General features: G+C 41.5%; 2 protein-coding genes across 8 annotated transcripts in view; one reads left to right on the plus strand and one right to left on the minus strand.

Moving 5' to 3' along the window:
- Window positions 1-26,164, plus strand: part of PIANP (PILR alpha associated neural protein) — a 72,345-nt gene that overhangs the window by 40,833 nt on the left and 5,348 nt on the right. The gene's annotated exons all lie outside the window — the stretch shown is intronic.
- The window catches only part of LOC141273269 (F-box/WD repeat-containing protein 9-like), a 105,317-nt gene that overhangs the window by 16,251 nt on the left and 62,902 nt on the right, over window positions 1-26,164 (minus strand). The window contains exon 15 of one of the 5 annotated variants that reach the window (XM_073684870.1): window positions 25,194-25,496. The exons of the other annotated variants lie outside the window; for them this stretch is intronic. Coding sequence (XP_073540971.1) covers window positions 25,484-25,496 — 13 coding nt within the window. The 3' untranslated portion in view covers window positions 25,194-25,483. The remainder of the gene's footprint in view (window positions 1-25,193; window positions 25,497-26,164) is intronic. 5 annotated transcript variants of the gene reach the window in all.

Here is a 26,164-nt window from a genome sequence, read left to right on the forward strand (position 1 = left end):
CATTACATTACTGATCCTGAGTTACATCCTGTATTATACTCCAGAGCTGCACTCACTATTTTGCTGGTGCAGTCACTGTGTACATACATTACATTACTGATCCTGAGTTACATCCTGTATTATACTCCAGAGCTGCACTCACTATTTTGGTGATGCAGTCACTGTGTACATACATTACATTACTGATCCTGAGTTACATCCTGTATTATACTCCAGAGCTGCACTCACTATTCTGCTGGTGTAGTCACTGTGTACATACATTACTGATCTTGTACTGATCCTGAGTTTTATCCTGTATTATACTCCAGAGCTGCACTCACTATTCTGCTGGTGGAGTCACTGTGTACAAACATTACATTACTGATCCTGGGTTACATCCTGTATTATACCCCAGAGCTGCACTCACTATTCTGCTGGTGGAGTCACTGTGTACATACATTACATTACTGATCCTGAGTTACCTCCGGTATTAAACTCCAGAGCAGCACTCACTATTTTGCTGGTGGGGTCACTGTGTACATACATTACATTACTGATCCTGAGTTACATCCTGTATTATACTCCAGAGCTGCACTCACTATTCTGCTGGTGCAGTCACTGTGTACATACATTACATTACTGATCCTGAGTTACATCCTGTATTATACTCCAGAGCTGCACTCACTATTCTGCTGGTGGAGTCACTGTGTACATACATTACATTACTGATCCTGAGTTGCATCCTGTATTATACCCCAGAGCTGCACTCACTATTCTGCTGGTGCAGTCACTGTGTACATACATTACATTACTGATCCTGTACTGATCCTGAGTTACCTCCTGTATTATACCCCAGAGCTGCACTCACTATTCTGCTGGTACAGTCACTGTGTACATACATTACATTACTGATCCTGAGTTACATCCTGTATTATACTCCCGAGCTGCACTCACTATTCTGCTGGTGCAGTCACTGTGTACATACATTACATTACTGATCCTGAGTTACATCCTGTATTCCTGTATTATACCCCAGAGCTGTACTCACTATTCTGCTAGTGCAGTCACTGTGTACATACATTACATTACTGATCCTGAGTTACATCCTGTATTATACCCCAGAGCTGTACTCACTATTCTGCTAGTGCAGTCACTGTGTACATACATTACATTACTTACTCTGTACTGATCCTGAGTTACCTCCTGTATTATACTCAAGAGCGGCACTCACTATTCTGCTGGTGCAGTCACTGTGTACATACATTACATTACTGATCCTGAGTTACATCCTGTATTATACTCCAGAGCCGCACTCACTATTCTGCTTGTGCAGTCACTGTGTACATACATTACATTACTGATCCTGAGTTACATCCTGTATTATACTCCAGAGCCGCACTCACTATTCTGCTTGTGCAGTCACTGTGTACATACATTACATTACTGATCCTGAGTTACAGCCTATATTATACTCCAGAGCTGCACTCACTATTTTGCTGGTGCAGTCACTGTGTACATACATTACATTACTGATCCTGAGTTACATCCTGTATTATACTCCAGAGCTGCACTCACTATTTTGGTGATGCAGTCACTGTGTACATACATTACATTACTGATCCTGAGTTACATCCTGTATTATACTCCAGAGCTGCACTCACTATTCTGCTGGTGTAGTCACTGTGTACATACATTACATTACTGATCCTGAGTTACATCCTGTATTATACCCCAGAGCTGTACTCACTATTCTGCTAGTGCAGTCACTGTGTACATACATTACATTACTGATCCTGAGTTACATCCTGTATTATACTCCAGAGCTGCAATCACTATTCTGCTGGTGGAGTCACTGTGTACATACATTACATTACTGATCCTGAGTTACATCCTGTATTATACTCCAGAGCTGCACTCACTATTCTGCTGGTGCAGTCACTGTGTACATACATTACATTACTGATCCGGAGTTACATCCTGTACTATACTCCAGAGCTGCACTCACTATTCTGCTGGTGCAGTCACTGTGTACATACATTACATTACTGATCCTGAGTTACATCCTGTATTCCTGTATTATACCCCAGAGCTGTACTCACTATTCTGCTAGTGCAGTCACTGTGTACATACATTACATTACTGATCCTGAGTTACATCCTGTATTATACCCCAGAGCTGTACTCACTATTCTGCTAGTGCAGTCACTGTGTACATACATTACATTACTTACCCTGTACTGATCCTGAGTTACCTCCTGTATTATACTCCAGAGCGGCACTCACTATTCTGCTGGTGCAGTCACTGTGTACATACATTACATTACTGATCCTGAGTTACATCCTGTATTATACTCCAGAGCCGCACTCACTATTCTGCTTGTGCAGTCACTGTGTACATACATTACATTACTGATCCTGAGTTACATCCTGTATTATACTCCAGAGCCGCACTCACTATTCTGCTTGTGCAGTCACTGTGTACATACATTACATTACTGATCCTTAGTTACATCCTATATTATACTCCAGAGCTGCACTCACTATTTTGCTGGTGCAGTCACTGTGTACATACATTACATTACTGATCCTGAGTTACATCCTGTATTATACTCCAGAGCTGCAGTCACTATTCTGCTGGTGCAGTCACTGTGTACATACATTACATTACTGATCCTGAGTTACATCCTGTATTATACTCCAGAGCTGCACTCACTATTTTGCTGGTGCAGTCACTGTGTACATACATTACATTACTGATCCTGAGTTACATCCTGTATTATACTCCAGAGCTGCACTCACTATTTTGGTGATGCAGTCACTGTGTACATACATTACATTACTAATCCTGAGTTACATCCTGTATTATACTCCAGAGCTGCACTCACTATTCTGCTGGTGTAGTCACTGTGTACATACATTACTGATCTTGTACTGATCCTGAGTTTTATCCTGTATTATACTCCAGAGCTGCACTCACTATTCTGCTGGTGGAGTCACTGTGTACATACATTACATTACTGATCCTGGGTTACATCCTGTATTATACCCCAGAGCTGCACTCACTATTCTGCTGGTGGAGTCACTGTGTACATACATTACATTACTGATCCTGAGTTACCTCCGGTATTAAACTCCAGAGCAGCACTCACTATTCTGCTGGTGGAGTCACTGTGTACATACATTACATTACTGATCCTGAGTTACATCCTGTATTATACTCCAGAGCTGCACTCACTATTCTGCTGGTGCAGTCACTGTGTACATACATTACATTACTGATCCTGAGTTACATCCTGTATTATACTCCAGAGCTGCACTCACTATTCTGCTGGTGGAGTCACTGTGTACATACATTACATTACTGATCCTGTACTGATCCTGAGTTGCATCCTGTATTATACCCCAGAGCTGCACTCACTATTCTGCTGGTGCAGTCACTGTGTACATACATTACATTACTGATCCTGTACTGATCCTGAGTTACCTCCTGTATTATACCCCAGAGCTGCACTCACTATTCTGCTGGTGCAGTCACTGTGTACATACATTACATTACTGATCCTGAGTTACATCCTGTATTATACTCCCGAGCTGCACTCACTATTCTGCTGGTGCAGTCACTGTGTACATACATTACATTACTGATCCTGAGTTACATCCTGTATTATACTCCAGAGCTGCACTCACTATTCTGCTGGTGTAGTCACTGTGTACATACATTACATTACTGATCCTGAGTTACATCCTGTATTATACTCCAGAGCTGCACTCACTATTCTGCTGGTGCAGTCACTGTGTACATACATTACATTACTGATCCGGAGTTACATCCTGTACTATACTCCAGAGCTGCACTCACTATTCTGCTGGTGCAGTCACTGTGTACATACATTACATTACTGATCCTGTACTGATCCTGAGTTACATTCTGTATTATACTCCAGAGTTGCACTCACGATTCTGCTGGTGCAGTCACTGTGCACATAAATTACATTACTGATCCTGAGTTACACCCTGTATTATACTCCAGAGCTGCACTCACTATTCTTCTGGTGCAGTCACTGTGTACATACATTACATTACTGATCCTGAGTTACATCCTGTACTATACTCCAGAGCTGCACTCACTATTCTGCTGGTGCAGTCACTGTGTACATACATTACATTACTGATCCTGAGTTACATCCTGTATTCCTGTATTATACCCCAGAGCTGTACTCACTATTCTGCTAGTGCAGTCACTGTGTACATACATTACATTACTGATCCTGAGTTACATCCTGTATTATACCCCAGAGCTGTACTCACTATTCTGCTTGTGCAGTCACTGTGCACATACATTACATTACTGATCCTGAGTTACATCCTGTATTATACTCCAGAGCCGCACTCACTATTCTGCTGGTGCAGTCACTGTGCACATACATTACATTACTGATCCTGTACTGATCCTGAGTTACATTCTGTATTATACTCCAGAGCTGCACTCACTATTCTGCTGGTGCAGTCACTGTGCACATACATTACATTACTGATCCTGAGTTACATCCTGCACTATACTCCAGAGCTGCACTCACTATTCTGCTGGTGCAGTCACTGTGTACATACATTACATTACTGATCCTGAGTTACATCCTGTATTCCTGTATTATACCCCAGAGCTGTACTCACTATTCTGCTAGTGCAGTCACTGTGTACATACATTACATTACTGATCCTGAGTTACATCCTGTATTATACCCCAGAGCTGAACTCACTATTCTGCTAGTGCAGTCACTGTGCACATACATTACATTACTGATCCTGAGTTACATCCTTTATTATACTCCAGAGCTGCACTTACTATTCTGCTGGTGGAGTCACTGTGTACATACATTACATTACTGATCCTGAGTTACATCCTGTATTATACTCCAGAGCTGCACTCACTATTCTGCTGGTGCAGTCACTGTGTACATACATTACATTACTGATCCGGAGTTACATCCTGTACTATACTCCAGAGCTGCACTCACTATTCTGCTGGTGCAGTCACTGTGTACATACATTACATTACTGATCCTGTACTGATCCTGAGTTACATTCTGTATTATACTCCAGAGCTGGACTCACTATTCTGCTGGTGCAGTCACTGTGCACATAAATTACATTACTGATCCTGAGTTACATCCTGTATTATACTCCAGAGCTGCACTCACTATTCTGCTGGTGCAGTCACTGTGTACAAACATTACATTACTGATCCTGAGTTACATCCTGTACTATACTCCAGAGCTGCACTCACTATTCTGCTGGTGCAGTCACTGTGTACATACATTACATTACTGATCCTGAGTTACATCCTGTATTCCTGTATTATACCCCAGAGCTGTACTCACTATTCTGCTAGTGCAGTCACTGTGTACATACATTACATTACTGATCCTGAGTTACATCCTGTATTATACCCCAGAGCTGTACTCACTATTCTGCTAGTGCAGTCACTGTGCACATACATTACATTACTGATCCTGAGTTACATCCTGTATTATACTCCAGAGCTGCACTCACTATTCTGCTGGTGCAGTCACTGTGTACATACATTACATTACTGATCCTGAGTTACACCCTGTACTATACTCCAGAGCTGCACTCACTATTCTGCTGGTGCAGTCACTGTGTACATACATTAAATTACTGATCTTGAGTTACATCCTGTACTATACTCCAGAGCTGCACTCACTATTCTGCTGGTGCAGTCACTGTGTACATACATTACATTACTGATCCTGAGTTACATCCTGTATTCCTGTATTATACCCCAGAGCTGTACTCACTATTCTGCTAGTGCAGTCACTGTGTACATACATTACATTACTGATCCTGAGTTACATCCTGTATTATACCCCAGAGCTGAACTCACTATTCTGCTAGTGCAGTCACTGTGCACATACATTACATTACTGATCCTGAGTTACATCCTTTATTATACTCCAGAGCTGCACTCACTATTCTGCTGGTGGAGTCACTGTGTACATACATTACATTACTGATCCTGAATTACATCCTGTATTATACTCCAGAGCTGCACTCACTATTCTGCTGGTGTAGTCACTGTATTCATACATTACATTACTGATCCGGAGTTACATCCTGTACTATACTCCAGAGCTGCACTCACTATTCTGCTGGTGCAGTCACTGTGTACATACATTACATTACTGATCCTGAGTTACATCCTGTACTATACTCCAGAGCTGCACTCACTATTCTGCTGGTGCAGTCACTGTGCACATACATTACATTACTGATCCTGAGTTACATCCTGTATTCCTGTATTATACCCCAGAGCTGTACTCACTATTCTGCTAGTGCAGTCACTGTGTACATACATTACATTACTGATCCTGAGTTACATCCTGTATTATACCCCAGAGCTGTACTCACTATTCTGCTAGTGCAGTCACTGTGCACATACATTACATTACTGATCCTGAGTTACATCCTGTATTATACTCCACAGCTGCACTCACTATTCTGCTGGTGCAGTCACTGTGTACATACATTACATTACTGATCCTGAGTTACATCCTGTACTATACTCCAGAGCTGCACTCACTATTCTGCTGGTGCAGTCACTGTGTACATACATTAAATTACTGATCTTGAGTTACATCCTGTACTATACTCCAGAGCTGCACTCACTATTCTGCTGGTGCAGTCACTGTGTACATACATTACATTACTGATCCTGAGTTACATCCTGTATTATACCCCAGAGCTGTACTCACTATTCTGCTAGTGCAGTCACTGTGTACATACATTACATTACTGATCCTGAGTTACATCCTGTATTATACTCCAGAGCTGCACTTACTATTCTGCTGGTGGAGTCACTGTGTACATACATTACATTACTGATCCGGAGTTACATCCTGTATTATGCTCCAGAGCTGCACTCACTATTCTGCTGGTACAGTCACTGTGTACATACATTACATTACTGATCCTGAGTTACATCCTGTATTATACCCCAGAGCTGTACTCACTATTCTGCTAGTGCAGTCACTGTGTACATACATTACATTACTGATCCTGAGTTACATCCTGTATTATACTCCAGAGCTGCACTCACTATTCTGCTGGTGGAGTCACTGTGTACATACATTACATTACTGATCCTGAGTTACATCCTGTATTATACTCCAGAGCTGCACTCACTATTCTGCTGGTGCAGTCACTGTGTACATACATTACATTACTGATCCGGAGTTACATCCTGTACTATACTCCAGAGCTGCACTCACTATTCTGCTGGTGCAGTCACTGTGTACATACATTACATTACTGATCCTGTACTGATCCTGAGTTACATTCTGTATTATACTCCAGAGCTGCACTCACTATTCTGCTGGTGCAGTCACTGTGCACATACATTACATTACTGATCCTGAGTTACATCCTGCACTATACTCCAGAGCTGCACTCACTATTCTGCTGGTGCAGTCACTGTGTACATACATTACATTACTGATCCTGAGTTACATCCTGTATTCCTGTATTATACCCCAGAGCTGTACTCACTATTCTGCTAGTGCAGTCACTGTGTACATACATTACATTACTGATCCTGAGTTACATCCTGTATTATACCCCAGAGCTGAACTCACTATTCTGCTAGTGCAGTCACTGTGCACATACATTACATTACTGATCCTGAGTTACATCCTTTATTATACTCCAGAGCTGCACTCACTATTCAGCTGGTGCAGTCACTGTGTACATACATTACATTACTGATCCTGAGTTACATCCTGTACTATACTCCAGAGCTGCACTCACTATTCTGCTGGTGCAGTCACTGTGTACATACATTACATTACTGATCCTGAGTTACATCCTGTATTCCTGTATTATACCCCAGAGCTGTACTCACTATACTGCTAGTGCAGTCACTGTGTACATACATTACATTACTGATCCTGAGTTACATCCAGTATTATACCCCAGAGCTGTACTCACTATTCTGCTGGTGCAGTCACTGTGTACATACATTACATTACTGATCCTGAGTTACATCCTGTATTATACCCCAGAGCTGTACTCACTATTCTGCTAGTGCAGTCACTGTGTACATACATTACATTACTGATCCTGAGTTACATCCAGTATTATACCCCAGAGCTGCACTCACTATTCTGCTGGTGGAGTCACTGTGTACATACATTACATTACTGATCCTGTACTGATCCTGAGTTACATCCTGTATTATACTCCAGAGCCGCACTCACTATTCTGCTTGTGCAGTCACTGTGTACATACATTACATTACTGATCCTGAGTTTCATCCTGTATTATACTCCAGAGCCGCACTCACTATTCTGCTTGTGCAGTCACTGTGTATATACATTACATTACTGATCCTTAGTTACATCCTATATTATACTCCAGAGCTGCACTCACTATTTTGCTGGTGCAGTCACTGTGTACATACATTACATTACTGATCCTGAGTTACATCCTGTATTATACTCCAGAGCTGCAGTCACTATTCTGCTGGTGCAGTCACTGTGTACATACATTACATTACTGATCCTGAGTTACATCCTGTATTATACTCCAGAGCTGCACTCACTATTCTGCTGGTGCAGTCACTGTGTACATACATTACATTACTGATCCTGTACTGATCCTGAGTTACATCATGTATTATACTCCAGAGCTGCACTCACTATTCTGCTGGTGCAGTCACTGTGTACATACATTACATTACTTATCCTGAGTTACATCCTATATTATACTCCAGAGATGCACTCACTATTTTGCTGGTGCAGTCACTGTGTACATACATTACATTACTGATCCTGAGTTACATCCTGTATTATACTCCAGAGCTGCACTCACTATTCTGCTGGTGCAGTCACTGTGTACATACATTACATTACTGATCCGGAGTTACATCCTGTACTATATTCCAGAGCTGCACTCACTATTCTGCTGGTGCAGTCACTGTGTACATACATTACATTACTGATCCTGTACTGATCATGAGTTACATTCTGTATTACACTCCAGAGCTGCACTCACTATTCTGCTGGTGCAGTCACTGTGCACATACATTACATTACTGATCCTGAGTTACATCCTGTACTATACTGCAGAGCTTCACTCACTATTCTACTGGTGCAGTCACTGTGTACATACATTACATTACTGATCCTGAGTTACATCCTGTATTCCTGTATTATACCCCAGAGCTGTACTCACTATTCTGCTAGTGCAGTCACTGTGTACATACATTACATTACTGATCCTGAGTTACATCCTGTATTATACCCCAGAGCTGTACTCACTATTCTGCTAGTGCAGTCACTGTACACATACATTACATTACTGATCCTGAGTTACATCCTTTATTATACTCCAGAGCTGCACTCACAATTCTGCTGGTGCAGTCACTGTGTACATACATTACATTACTGATCCTGAGTTACATCCTGTACTATACTCAAGAGCTGCACTCACTATTCTGCTGGTGCAGTCACTGTGTACATACATTACATTACTGATCCTGAGTTACATCCTGTATTCCTGTATTATACCCCAGAGCTGTACTCACTATTCTGCTAGTGCAGTCACTGTGTACATACATTACATTACTGATCCTGAGTTACATCCAGTATTATACCCCAGAGCTGTACTTACTATTCTGCTAGTGCAGTCACTGTGTACATACATTACATTACTTACCCTGTACTGATCCTGAGTTACATCCTGTATTATACTCCAGAGCTGTACTCACTATTCTGCTCGTGCAGTCACTGTGTACATACATTACATTACTGATCCTGAGTTACATCCTGTATTATACTCCAGAGCCGCACTCACTATTCTGCTTGTGCAGTCACTGTGTACATACATTACATTACTGATCCTGAGTTACATCCTGTATTATACTCCAGAGCCGCACTCACTATTCTGCTTGTGCAGTCACTGTGTACATACATTACATTACTGATCCTTAGTTACATCCTATATTATACTCCAGAGCTGCACTCACTATTTTGCTGGTGCAGTCACTGTGTACATACATTACATTACTGATCCTGAGTTACATCCTGTATTATACTCCAGAGCTGCAGTCACTATTCTGCTGGTGCAGTCACTGTGTACATACATTACATTAGTGATCCTGAGTTACATCCTGTATTATACTCCAGAGCTGCACTCACTATTCTGCTGGTGCAGTCACTGTGTACATACATTACATTACTGATCCTGTACTGATCCTGAGTTACATCATATATTATACTCCAGAGCTGCACTCACTATTCTGCTGGTGCAGTCACTGTGTACATACATTACATTACTTATCCTGAGTTACATCCTATATTATACTCCAGATCTGCACTCACTATTTTGCTGGTGCAGTCACTGTGTACATACATTACATTACTGATCCTGAGTTACATCCTGTATTATACTCCAGAGCTGCACTCACTATTCTGCTGGTGCAGTCACTGTGTACATACATTACATTACTGATCCTGTACTGATCCTGAGTTACATCATGTATTATACTCCAGAGCTGCACTCACTATTCTGCTGGTGCAGTCACTGTGTACATACATTACATTACTGATCCTGTACTGATCCTGAGTTACATCATGTATTATACTCCAGAGCTGCACTCACTATTCTGCTGGTGCAGTCACTGTGTACATACATTACATTACTTATCCTGAGTTACATCCTATATTATACTCCAGAGCTGCACTCACTATTTTGCTGGTGCAGTCACTGTGTACATACATTACATTACTGATCCTGAGTTACATCCTGTATTATACCCCAGATCTGCACTCACTATTTTGCTGGTGCAGTCACTGTGTACATACATTACATTACTGATCCTGAGTTACATCCTGTATTATACTCCAGAGCTGCACTCACTATTCTGCTGGTGCAGTCACTGTGTACATACATTACATTACTGATCCTGTACTGATCCTGAGTTACATCATGTATTATACTCCAGAGCTGCACTCACTATTCTGCTGGTGCAGTCACTGTGTACATACATTACATTACTGATCCTGTACTGATCCTGAGTTACATCATGTATTATACTCCAGAGCTGCACTCACTATTCTGCTGGTGCAGTCACTGTGTACATACATTACATTACTTATCCTGAGTTACATCCTATATTATACTCCAGAGCTGCACTCACTATTTTGCTGGTGCAGTCACTGTGTACATACATTACATTACTGATCCTGAGTTACATCCTGTATTATACCCCAGAGCTGCACTCACTATTCTGCTGGTGCAGTCACTGTGTACATACATTACATTACTGATCCTGAGTTACATCCTGTATTATACTCCAGAGCTGCACTCACTATTCTGCTGGTGCAGTCACTGTGTACATACATTACATTACTGATCCTGAGTTACATCCTGTATTATACTCCAGAGCTGCACTCACTATTCTGCTGGTGCAGTCACTGTGTACATACATTACATTACTGATCCTGTACTGATCCTGAGTTACTTCCTGTATTATACTCCAGAGCTGCACTCACTATTCTGCTGGTGCAGTCACTGTGTACATACATTACATTACTGATCCTGAGTTACATCCTGTATTATACTCCAGAGCTGCACTCACTATTCTGCTGGTGCAGTCACTGTGTACATACATTACATTACTGATCCTGAGTTACATCCTGTATTATACCCCAGAGCTGCACTCACTATTCTGCTGGTGCAGTCACTGTGCACATACATTACATTACTGATCCTGAGTTACCTCCTGTATTATACCCAAGAGCTGCACTCACTATTCTGCTGGTGCAGTCACTGTGTACATACATTACATTACTGATCCTGAGTAACATCCTGTATTATACTCCAGAGCTGCACTCACTATTCTGCTGGTGGAGTCACTGTGTACATACATTACATTACTGATCCTGTACTGATCCTGAGTTACATCCTGTATTATACTCCAGAGCTGCACTCACTATTCTGCTGGTGCAGTCACTGTGTATATACATTACATTACTGATCCTGTACTGATCCTGAGTTACATCCTGTATTATACTCCAGAGCTGCAGTCACTATTCTGCTGGTGCAGTCACTGTGTACATACATTACATTACTGATCCTGAGTTACATCCTGTACTATACTCCAGAGCTGCACTCACTATTCTGCTGGTGCAGTCACTGTGTACATACATTACATTACTGATCCTGAGTTACATCCTGTATTATACTCCAGAGCTGCACTCACTATTCTGCTGGTGGAGTCACTGTGTACATACATTACATTACTGATCCTGAGTTACATCCTGTATTATACTCCAGAGCTGCACTCACTATTCTGCTGGTGCAGTCACTGTGTACATACATTACATTACTGATCCTGAGTTACATCCTGTACTATACTCCAGAGCTGCACTCACTATTCTGCTGGTGGAGTCACTGTGTACATACATTACATTACTGATCCTGAGTTACATCCTGTATTATACTCCAGAGCTGCACTCACTATTCTGCTTGTGCAGTCACTGTGTACATACATTACATTACTGATCCTGAGTTACATCCTGTATTATACTCCAGAGCTGCACTTACTATTCTGCTGGTGGAGTCATTGTGTACATACATTACATTACTGATCCTGAGTTACATCCTGTATTATACTCCAGAGCTGCACTCACTATTCTGCTGGTACAGTCACTGTGTACATACATTACATTACTGATCCTGAGTTACATCCTGTATTATACCCCAGAGCTGTACTCACTATTCTGCTAGTGCAGTCACTGTGTACATACATTACATTACTGATCCTGAGTTACATCCTGTATTACACTCCAGAGCTGCACTCACTATTCTGCTGGTGGAGTCACTGTGTACATACATTACGTTACTGATCCTGAGTTACATCCTGTATTATACTCCAGAGCTGCACTCACTATTCTGCTGGTGCAGTCACTGTGTACATACATTAAATTACTGATCCGGAGTTACATCCTGTACTATACTCCAGAGCTGCACTCACTATTCTGCTGGTGCAGTCACTGTGTACATACATTACATTACTGATCCTGTACTGATCCTGAGTTACATTCTGTATTATACTCCAGAGCTGCACTCACTATTCTGCTGGTGCAGTCTCTGTGCACATACATTACATTACTGATCCTGAGTTACATCCTGTATTATACTCCAGAGCCGCACTCACTATTCTGCTTGTGCAGTCACTGTGTACATACATTACATTACTGATCCTGAGTTACATCCTGTATTATAGTCCAGAGCTGCACTCACTATTCTGCTTGTGCAGTCACTGTGTACATACATTACATTACTGATCCTGAGTTACATCCTGTATTATACCCCAGAGCTGCAATCACTATTCTGCTGGTGCAGTCACTGTGTACATACATTACATTACTGATCCTGAGTTACATACTGTATTATACTCCAGAGCTGCACTCACTATTCTGCTTGTGCAGTCACTGTGTACATACATTACATTACTGATCCTGAGTTACATCCTGTATTATACCCCAGAGCTGCACTCACTATTCTGCTGGTGCAGTCACTGTGTACATACATTACATTACTGATCCTAAGTTACATCCTGTATTATACTCCCGAGCTGCACTCACTATTCTGCTGGTGCAGTCACTGTGTACATACATTACATTACTGATCCTGAGTTACATCCTGTATTATACTCCAGAGCTACACTCACTATTCTCCTGGTGGAGTCACTGTGTACATAGATTACATTACTGATCCGGAGTTACATCCAGTACTATACTCCAGAGCTGCACTCACTATTCTGCTGGTGCAGTCACTGTGTACATACATTACATTACTGATCCTGTACTGATCCTGAGTTACATTCTGTATTATACTCCAGAGCTGCACTCACTATTCTGCTGGTGCAGTCACTGTGCACATACATTACATTACTGATCCTGAGTTACATCCTGTATTATACTCCAGAGCCGCACTCACTATTCTGCTTGTGCAGTCACTGTGTACATACATTACATTACTGATCCTGAGTTACATCCTGTATTATACTCCAGAGCTGCACTCACTATTCTGCTTGTGCAGTCACTGTGTACATACATTACATTACTGATCCTGAGTTACATCCTGTATTATACCCCAGAGCTGCACTCACTATTCTGCTGGTGCAGTCACTGTGTACATACATTACATTACTGATCCTGTACTGATCCTGAGTTACCTAATGTATTATACCCCAGAGCTGCACTCACTATTCTGCTGGTGCAGTCACTGTGTACATACATTACATTACTGATCCTGAGTTACATCCTGTATTATACTCCAGAGCTGCACTCACTATTCTGCTGGTGCAGTCACTGTGTACATACATTACATTACTGATCCTGAGTTACATCCTGTATTATACTCCAGAGCTGCACTCACTATTCTGCTGGTGGAGTCACTGTGTACATACATTACATTACTGATCCTGAGTTACATCCTGTATTATACTCCAGAGCTGCACTCACTATTGTGCTGGTGCAGTCACTGTGTACATACATTACATTACTGATCCTGAGTTACATCCTGTACTATACTCCAGAGCTGCACTCACTATTCTGCTGGTGCAGTCACTGTGTACATACATTACATTACTGATCCTGAGTTACATCCTGTATTATACCCCAGAGCTGTACTCACTATTCTGCTGGTGCAGTCACTGTGTACATACATTAAATTACTGATCCGGAGTTACATCCTGTACTATACTCCAGAGCTGCACTCACTATTCTGCTGGTGCAGTCACTGTGTACATACATTACATTACTGATCCTGAGTTACATCCTGTATTATACTCCAGAGCTGCACTCACTATTCTGCTGGTGGAGTCACTGTGTACATACATTACATTACTGATCCTGAGTTACATCCTGTATTATACTCCAGAGCTGCACTCACTATTCTGCTGGTGCAGTCACTGTGTACATACATTACATTACTGATCCTGAGTTACATCCTGTACTATACTCCAGAGCTGCACTCACTATTCTGCTGGTGGAGTCACTGTGTACATACATTACATTATTGATCCTGAGTTACATCCTGTATTATACTCCAGAGCTGCACTCACTATTCTGCTTGTGCAGTCACTGTGTACATACATTACATTACTGATCCTGAGTTACATCCTGTATTATACTCCAGAGCTGCACTTACTATTCTGCTGGTGGAGTCATTGTGTACATACATTACATTACTGATCCTGAGTTACATCCTGTATTATACTCCAGAGCTGCACTCACTATTCTGCTGGTACAGTCACTGTGTACATACATTACATTACTGATCCTGAGTTACATCCTGTATTATACCCCAGAGCTGTACTCACTATTCTGCTAGTGCAGTCACTGTGTACATACATTACATTACTGATCCTGAGTTACATCCTGTATTACACTCCAGAGCTGCACTCACTATTCTGCTGGTGGAGTCACTGTGTACATACATTACGTTACTGATCCTGAGTTACATCCTGTATTATACTCCAGAGCTGCACTCACTATTCTGCTGGTGCAGTCACTGTGTACATACATTAAATTACTGATCCGGAGTTACATCCTGTACTATACTCCAGAGCTGCACTCACTATTCTGCTGGTGCAGTCACTGTGTACATACATTACATTACTGATCCTGTACTGATCCTGAGTTACATTCTGTATTATACTCCAGAGCTGCACTCACTATTCTGCTGGTGCAGTCTCTGTGCACATACATTACATTACTGATCCTGAGTTACATCCTGTATTATACTCCAGAGCCGCACTCACTATTCTGCTTGTGCAGTCACTGTGTACATACATTACATTACTGATCCTGAGTTACATCCTGTATTATAGTCCAGAGCTGCACTCACTATTCTGCTTGTGCAGTCACTGTGTACATACATTACATTACTGATCCTGAGTTACATCCTGTATTATACCCCAGAGCTGCAATCACTATTCTGCTGGTGCAGTCACTGTGTACATACATTACATTACTGATCCTGAGTTACATACTGTATTATACTCCAGAGCTGCACTCACTATTCTGCTTGTGCAGTCACTGTGTACATACATTACATTACTGATCCTGAGTTACATCCTGTATTATACCCCAGAGCTGCACTCACTATTCTGCTGGTGCAGTCACTGTGTACATACATTACATTACTGATCCTAAGTTACATCCTGTATTATACTCCCGAGCTGCACTCACTATTCTGCTGGTGCAGTCACTGTGTACATACATTACATTACTGATCCTGAGTTACATCCTGTATTATACTCCAGAGCTACACTCACTATTCTCCTGGTGGAGTCACTGTGTACATAGATTACATTACTGATCCGGAGTTACATCCAGTACTATACTCCAGAGCTGCACTCACTATTCTGCTGGTGCAGTCACTGTGTACATACATTACATTACTGATCCTGTACTGATCCTGAGTTACATTCTGTATTATACTCCAGAGCTGCACTCACTATTCTGCTGGTGCAGTCACTGTGCACATACATTACATTACTGATCCTGAGTTACATCCTGTATTATACTCCAGAGCCGCACTCACTATTCTGCTTGTGCAGTCACTGTGTACATACATTACATTACTGATCCTGAGTTACATCCTGTATTATACTCCAGAGCTGCACTCACTATTCTGCTTGTGCAGTCACTGTGTACATACATTACATTACTGATCCTGAGTTACATCCTGTATTATACCCCAGAGCTGCACTCACTATTCTGCTGGTGCAGTCACTGTGTACATACATTACATTACTGATCCTGTACTGATCCTGAGTTACCTAATGTATTATACCCCAGAGCTGCACTCACTATTCTGCTGGTGCAGTCACTGTGTACATACATTACATTACTGATCCTGAGTTACATCCTGTATTATACTCCAGAGCTGCACTCACTATTCTGCTGGTGCAGTCACTGTGTACATACATTACATTACTGATCCTGAGTTACATCCTGTATTATACTCCAGAGCTGCACTCACTATTCTGCTGGTGGAGTCACTGTGTACATACATTACATTACTGATCCTGAGTTACATCCTGTATTATACTCCAGAGCTGCACTCACTATTCTGCTGGTGCAGTCACTGTGTACATACATTACATTACTGATCCTGAGTTACATCCTGTACTATACTCCAGAGCTGCACTCACTATTCTGCTGGTGCAGTCACTGTGTACATACATTACATTACTGATCCTGAGTTACATCCTGTATTATACCCCAGAGCTGTACTCACTATTCTGCTGGTGCAGTCACTGTGTACATACATTAAATTACTGATCCGGAGTTACATCCTGTACTATACTCCAGAGCTGCACTCACTATTCTGCTGGTGCAGTCACTGTGTACATACATTACATTACTGATCCTGAGTTACATCCTGTATTATACTCCAGAGCTGCACTCACTATTCTGCTGGTGGAGTCACTGTGTACATACATTACATTACTGATCCTGAGTTACATCCTGTATTATACTCCAGAGCTGCACTCACTATTCTGCTGGTGCAGTCACTGTGTACATACATTACATTACTGATCCTGAGTTACATCCTGTACTATACTCCAGAGCTGCACTCACTATTCTGCTGGTGGAGTCACTGTGTACATACATTACATTATTGATCCTGAGTTACATCCTGTATTATACTCCAGAGCTGCACTCACTATTCTGCTTGTGCAGTCACTGTGTACATACATTACATTACTGATCCTGAGTTACATCCTGTATTATACTCCAGAGCTGCACTTACTATTCTGCTGGTGGAGTCATTGTGTACATACATTACATTACTGATCCTGAGTTACATCCTGTATTATACTCCAGAGCTGCACTCACTATTCTGCTGGTACAGTCACTGTGTACATACATTACATTACTGATCCTGAGTTACATCCTGTATTATACCCCAGAGCTGTACTCACTATTCTGCTAGTGCAGTCACTGTGTACATACATTACATTACTGATCCTGAGTTACATCCTGTATTACACTCCAGAGCTGCACTCACTATTCTGCTGGTGGAGTCACTGTGTACATACATTACGTTACTGATCCTGAGTTACATCCTGTATTATACTCCAGAGCTGCACTCACTATTCTGCTGGTGCAGTCACTGTGTACATACATTAAATTACTGATCCGGAGTTACATCCTGTACTATACTCCAGAGCTGCACTCACTATTCTGCTGGTGCAGTCACTGTGTACATACATTACATTACTGATCCTGTACTGATCCTGAGTTACATTCTGTATTATACTCCAGAGCTGCACTCACTATTCTGCTGGTGCAGTCTCTGTGCACATACATTACATTACTGATCCTGAGTTACATCCTGTATTATACTCCAGAGCCGCACTCACTATTCTGCTTGTGCAGTCACTGTGTACATACATTACATTACTGATCCTGAGTTACATCCTGTATTATAGTCCAGAGCTGCACTCACTATTCTGCTTGTGCAGTCACTGTGTACATACATTACATTACTGATCCTGAGTTACATCCTGTATTATACCCCAGAGCTGCACTCACTATTCTGCTGGTGCAGTCACTGTGTACATACATTACATTACTGATCCTGAGTTACATACTGTATTATACTCCAGAGCTGCACTCACTATTCTGCTTGTGCAGTCACTGTGTACATACATTACATTACTGATCCTGAGTTACATCCTGTATTATACCCCAGAGCTGCACTCACTATTCTGCTGGTGCAGTCACTGTGTACATACATTACATTACTGATCCTGAGTTACATACTGTATTATACTCCAGAGCTGCACTCACTATTCTGCTTGTGCAGTCACTGTGTACATACATTACATTACTGATCCTGAGTTACATCCTGTATTATACTCCCGAGCTGCACTCACTATTCTGCTGGTGCAGTCACTGTGTACATACATTACATTACTGATCCTGAGTTACATCCTGTATTATACTCCAGAGCTACACTCACTATTCTCCTGGTGGAGTCACTGTGTACATAGATTACATTACTGATCCGGAGTTACATCCAGTACTATACTCCAGAGCTGCACTCACTATTCTGCTGGTGCAGTCACTGTGTACATACATTACATTACTGATCCTGTACTGATCCTGAGTTACATTCTGTATTATACTCCAGAGCTGCACTCACTATTCTGCTGGTGCAGTCACTGTGCACATACATTACATTACTGATCCTGAGTTACATCCTGTATTATACTCCAGAGCCGCACTCACTATTCTGCTTGTGCAGTCACTGTGTACATACATTACATTACTGATCCTGAGTTACATCCTGTATTATACTCCAGAGCTGCACTCACTATTCTGCTTGTGCAGTCACTGTGTACATACATTACATTACTGATCCTGAGTTACATCCTGTATTATACCCCAGAGCTGCACTCACTATTCTGCTGGTGCAGTCACTGTGTACATACATTACATTACTGATCCTGTACTGATCCTGAGTTACCTAATGTATTATACCCCAGAGCTGCACTCACTATTCTGCTGGTGCAGTCACTGTGTACATACATTACATTACTGATCCTGAGTTACATCCTGTATTATACTCCAGAGCTGCACTCACTATTCTGCTGGTGCAGTCACTGTGTACATACATTACATTACTGATCCTGAGTTACATCCTGTATTATACTCCAGAGCTGCACTCACTATTCTGCTGGTGGAGTCACTGTGTACATACATTACATTACTGATCCTGAGTTACATCCTGTATTATACTCCAGAGCTGCACTCACTATTCTGCTGGTGCAGTCACTGTGTACATACATTACATTACTGATCCTGAGTTACATCCTGTACTATACTCCAGAGCTGCACTCACTATTCTGCTGGTGCAGTCACTGTGTACATACATTACATTACTGATCCTGAGTTACATCCTGTATTATACCCCAGAGCTGTACTCACTATTCTGCTAGTGCAGTAACTGTGTACATACATTACATTACTGATCCTGAGTTACATCCTGTATTATACTCCAGAGCTGCACTCACTATTCTGCTGGTGGAGTCACTGTGTACATACATTACATTACTGATCCTGAGTTACATCCTGTATTATACTCCAGAGCTGCACTCACTATTCTGCTGGTGCAGTCACTGTGTACATACATTACATTACTGATCCGGAGTTACATCCTGTACTATACTCCAGAGCTGCACTCACTATTCTGCTGGTGCAGTCACTGTGTACATACATTACATTACTGATCCTGTACTGATCCTGAGTTACATTCTGTATTATACTCCAGAGCTGCACTCACTATTCTGCTGGTGCAGTCACTGTGCACATAAATTACATTACTGATCCTGAGTTACATCCTGTATTATACTCCAGAGCTGCACTCACTATTCTGCTGGTGCAGTCACTGTGTACATACATTACATTACTGATCCTGAGTTACATTCTGTACTATACTCCAGAGCTGCACTCACTATTCTGCTGGTGCAGTCACTGTGCACATACATTACATTACTGATCCGGAGTTACATCCTGTACTATACTCCAGAGCTGCACTCACTATTCTGCTGGTGCAGTCACTGTGTACATACATTACATTACTGATCCTGAGTTACATCCTGTACTATACTCCAGAGCTGCACTCACTATTCTGCTGGTGCAGTCACTGTGTACATACATTACATTACTGATCTTGAGTTACATCCTGTACTATACTCCAGAGCTGCACTCACTATTCTGCTGGTGCAGTCACTGTGTACATACATTACATTACTGATCCTGAGTTACATCCTGTATTATACCCCAGAGCTGTACTCACTATTCTGCTAGTGCAGTCACTGTGTACATACATTACATTACTGATCCTGAGTTACATCCTGTATTATACTCCAGAGCTGCACTTACTATTCTGCTGGTGGAGTCACTGTGTACAAACATTACATTACTGATCCGGAGTTACATCCTGTATTATACTCCAGAGCTGCACTCACTATTCTGCTGGTACAGTCACTGTGTACATACATTACATTACTGATCCTGAGTTACATCCTGTATTATACCCCAGAGCTGTACTCACTATTCTGCTAGTGCAGTCACTGTGTACATACATTACATTACTGATCCTGAGTTACATCCTGTATTATACTCCAGAGCTGCACTCACTATTCTGCTGGTGCAGTCACTGTGTACATACATTACATTACTGATCCGGAGTTACATCCTGTACTATACTCCAGAGCTGCACTCACTATTCTGCTGGTGCAGTCACTGTGTACATACATTACATTACTGATCCTGAGTTACATTCTGTATTATACTCCAGAGCTGCACTCACTATTCTGCTGGTGCAGTCACTGTGCACATACATTACATTACTGATCCTGAGTTACATCCTGTATTCCTGTATTATACTCCAGAGCTGTACTCACTATTCTGCTAGTGCAGTCACTGTGTACATACATTACATTACTGATCCTGAGTTACATCCTGTATTCCTGTATTATACCCCAGAGCTGTACTCACTATTCTGCTATTGCAGTCACTGTGTACATACATTACATTACTGATCCTGAGTTACATCCTGTATTATACCCCAGAGCTGTACTCACTATTCTGCTAGTGCAGTCACTGTGCACATACATTACATTACTGATCCTGAGTTACATCCTTTATTATACTCCAGAGCTGCACTCACTATTCTGCTAGTGCAGTCACTGTGTACATACATTACATTACTGATCCTGAGTTACATCCTGTACTATACTCCAGAGCTGCACTCACTATTCTGCTGGTGCAGTCACTGTGTACATACATTACATTACTGATCCTGAGTTACATCCTGTATTCCTGTATTATACCCCAGAGCTGTACTCACTATTCTGCTAGTGCAGTCACTGTGTACATACATTACATTACTGATCCTGAGTTACATCCAGTATTATACCCCAGAGCTGTACTCACTATTCTGCTGGTGCAGTCACTGTGTACATACATTACATTACTGATCCTGAGTTACATCCTGTATTATACTACAGAGCCGCACTCACTATTCTGCTTGTGCAGTCACTGTGCACATACATTACATTACTGATCCTGAGTTACATCCTGTATTATACTCCAGAGCTGCACTCACTATTCTGCTGGTGCAGTCACTGTGTACATACATTACATTACTGATCCTGAGTTACATCCTGTATTATACTCCAGAGCCGCACTCACTATTCTGCTTGTGCAGTCACTGTGTACATACATTACATTACTGATCCTTAGTTACATCCTATATTATACTCCAGAGCTGCACTCACTATTTTGCTGGTGCAGTCACTGTGTACATTCATTACATTACTGATCCTGAGTTACATCCTGTATTATACTCCAGAGCTGCACTCACTATTCTGCTGGTGCAGTCACTGTGTACATACATTACATTACTGATCCTGAGTTACATCCTGTATTACACTCCAGAGCTGCACTCACTATTCTGCTAGAGTAGTCACTGTGTACATACATTACATTACTGATCCTGTACTGATCCTGAGTTACATCATGTATTATACTCCAGAGCAGCACTCACTATTCTGCTGGTGCAGTCACTGTGTACATACATTACATTACTGATCCTGTACTGATCCTGAGTTACATCATGTATTATACTCCAGAGCTGCACTCACTATTCTGCTGGTGCAGTCACTGTGTACATACATTACATTACTTATCCTGAGTTACATCCTATATTATACTCCAGAGCTGCACTCACTATTCTGCTGGTGCAGTCACTGTGTACATACATTACATTACTGATCCTGAGTTACATCCTGTATTATACCCCAGAGCTGTACTCACTATTCTGCTAGTGCAGTCACTGTGTACATACATTACATTACTGATCCTGAGTTACATCCTGTATTATACCCCAGAGCTGCACTCACTATTCTGCTGGTGCAGTCACTGTGTACATACATTACATTACTGATCTGGAGTTACATCCTGTACTATACTCCAGAGCTGCACTCACTATTCTGCTGGTGCAGTCACTGTGTACATACATTACATTACTGATCCTGTACTGATCCTGAGTTACATCCTGTATTATACCCCAGAGCTGTACTCACTATTCTGCTAGTGCAGTCACTGTGCACATACATTACATTACTGATCCTGAGTTACATCCTTTATTATACTCCAGAGCTGCACTCACTATTCTGCTGGTGCAGTCACTGTGTACATACATTATATTACTGATCCTGAGTTACATCCTGTACTATACTCCAGAGCTGCACTCACTATTCTGCTGGTGCAGTCACTGTGTACATACATTACATTACTGATCCTGAGTTACATCCTGTATTCCTGTATTATACCCCAGAGCTGCACTCACTATTCTGCTAGTGCAGTCACTGTGTACATACATTACATTACTGATCCTGAGTTACATCCAGTATTATACCCCAGAGCTGTACTCACTATTCTGCTAGTGCAGTCACTGTGTACATACATTACATTACTTACCCTGTACTGATCCTGAGTTACATCCAGTATTATACCCCAGAGCTGCACTCACTATTCTGCTTGTGCAGTCACTGTGTACATACATTACATTACTGATCCTTAGTTACATCCTATATTATACTCCAGAGCTGCACTCACTATTTTGCTGGTGCAGTCACTGTGTACATACATTACATTACTGATCCTGAGTTACATCCTGTATTATACTCCAGAGCTGCAGTCACTATTCTGCTGGTGCAGTCACTGTGTACATACATTACATTACTGATCCTGAGTTACATCCTGTATTATCATAGAATCATAGAATGGTAGAGTTGGAAGGGACCTCCTGGGTCATCTGGTCCAACCCCCTGCTCAAAGCAGGATTCACTAGATCATCTCAGACAGATGTCTGTCCAGCCTCTGTTTGAAGACGTCCATTGAAGGGGAACTCACCACCTCTCGTGGCAGCCTGTTCCACTCATTAATCACCCTAACTGTCAAAAAGTTTTTTCTAATATCTAATCTGTGTCTCCTCCCATTTAGTTTCATCCCATTGCTTCTAGTCTTTCCTTGTGCAAATGAGAATAAAGATGATCCTTCTACAATGTGACAGCCCTTGACATATTTGTAGACAGCTATTAAGTCTCCTCTCAGTCTTCTTTTTTGCAAGCTAAACATTCCCAAATCCTGCAACCGTTCCTCATAGGACATGGTTTGCAGACCAGTCACCATTCTGGTCGCTCTTCTCTGAACTTGCTCCAGTTTGTCTATGTCTTTTTTAAAATGTGGTGCCCAAAACTGTACACAGTATTCCAGATGAGGTCTGACCAAAGAGGAGTAAAGACCGATAATGACTTCACGTGATCTAGACTGTATGCTTCTGTTAATACATCCCAGAATTGTATTTGCCTTTTTTGCTGCTGCATCGCACTGTTGACTCATGTTCAGTCTATGATCTATTAGTATACCTAAGTCTTTTTCACATGTACTGTTGCTTAGCTCTATTCCTCCCATTCTGTATGTGCTTTTTTCATTTTTATTGCCCAGATGTAGTACTTTCCCTGTTAAAAACCATTCTGTTGGTTGCTGCCCACTGCTCCAGTTTATTTAGATCTTTTTGAATCCTCTCTCTCTCTTCTCTAGTATTAGCTATCCCTCCTAGCTTTGTGTCATCAGCAAATTTAATCAGCTTACCCTCAATTCCTTCATCTAAATCATTGATAAAGATGTTGAACAATACAGGTCCCAGGACGGAGCCCTGTGGTACCCCACTTGAGACATTCATCCAGCTGGATGTGAAGCCATTTACAACCACCCTTTGAGTCCGATCACTAAGCCAGTTATGAATCCACCTAACAGTTGCCTGGTCCGTTGCATACTTGGTCATTTTTTCAATAAGGATGGTGTGAGATACTTTGTCAAATGCTTTGCTGAAGTCAAGATATACTATATCTACAGCATTTCCCTGATCCACCCAGTCAGTGATTCTGTCATAGAAGGAAATTAAGTTAGTCTGACATGACTTGTTAGTTACAAACCCATGCTGACTCTGGTTAATCACTTCATTCTTATCCATGTACTTACATACATGTTGTTTAATAATTTGTTCAAAGATCTTTCCTGGTATAGAAGTCAGACTCACCGGCCTATAGTTCCCTGGGTCCACCTTCTTCCCCTTTTTGAAGATAGGAACAACATTTGCTCTTCTCCAGTCTTCTGGGACTTCTCCTGTTCTCCAAGAATTTTCAAAGATTATGGAGAGTGGTTCTAAAATTTCTTCTACGATCTCCTTCAGTACTCTGGGGTGTAATTCATCTGGACCTGGAGACTTGAACTCATTTATGTTAGCTAAATATTCCCTCACAATCTTTCTGTTTACAGATAACTTGGATTCCTCTATTCCTTTAAAAGGACAGTGAAGATCAGTTGATGTTACATTTTCTTTCTGAGAGAAAACAGATGCAAAATAGGAATTAAAAAGTTCGGCCTTCTCAACATCCTCTCTTACCATTTCTCCATTTTCATCCTGTAAAAATCCTATAGCATCTTTGACTTTTCTTTTACTTTTGACATACCCCCAAAATCCTTTTTTATTGCTTTTGACATCTCTTGCAAGCCTTAATTCATTGTCAGCTTTAGCTAACCTGATACGTGCCCTGCAGGATCTGCAGACTGCATTATAATCTTCTTTAGATATGCCTCCCTCTTTCCATTTAATAAACATTTCTTTCTTTCTTTTTAGCATGTGTTTAAGTTCTGTGTTCATCCATCCTGGTTTCCTTAAATGCTTCCCATTCTTCCTACTTTTCGGGATTGTTAACGATTGTGCTTTGAGAATCTCATTTTTAAAAATTATACTCCAGAGCTGCACTCACTATTCTGCTGGTGCAGTCACTGTGTACATACATTACATTACTGATCCTGTACTGATCCTGAGTTACATCATGTATTATACTCCAGAGCTGCACTCACTATTCTGCTGGTGCAGTCACTGTGTACATACATTACATTACTTATCCTGAGTTACATCCTATATTATACTCCAGAGCTGCACTCACTATTTTGCTGGTGCAGTCACTGTGTACATACATTACATTACTGATCCTGAGTTAC

This window comes from Phyllobates terribilis, unplaced genomic scaffold (genome assembly GCF_046119375.1).
Source record: "Phyllobates terribilis strain yellow unplaced genomic scaffold, ASM4611937v1 Scaffold_5__5_contigs__length_657084704, whole genome shotgun sequence".
In the NCBI taxonomy this organism is placed as follows: domain Eukaryota; kingdom Metazoa; phylum Chordata; class Amphibia; order Anura; family Dendrobatidae; genus Phyllobates; species Phyllobates terribilis.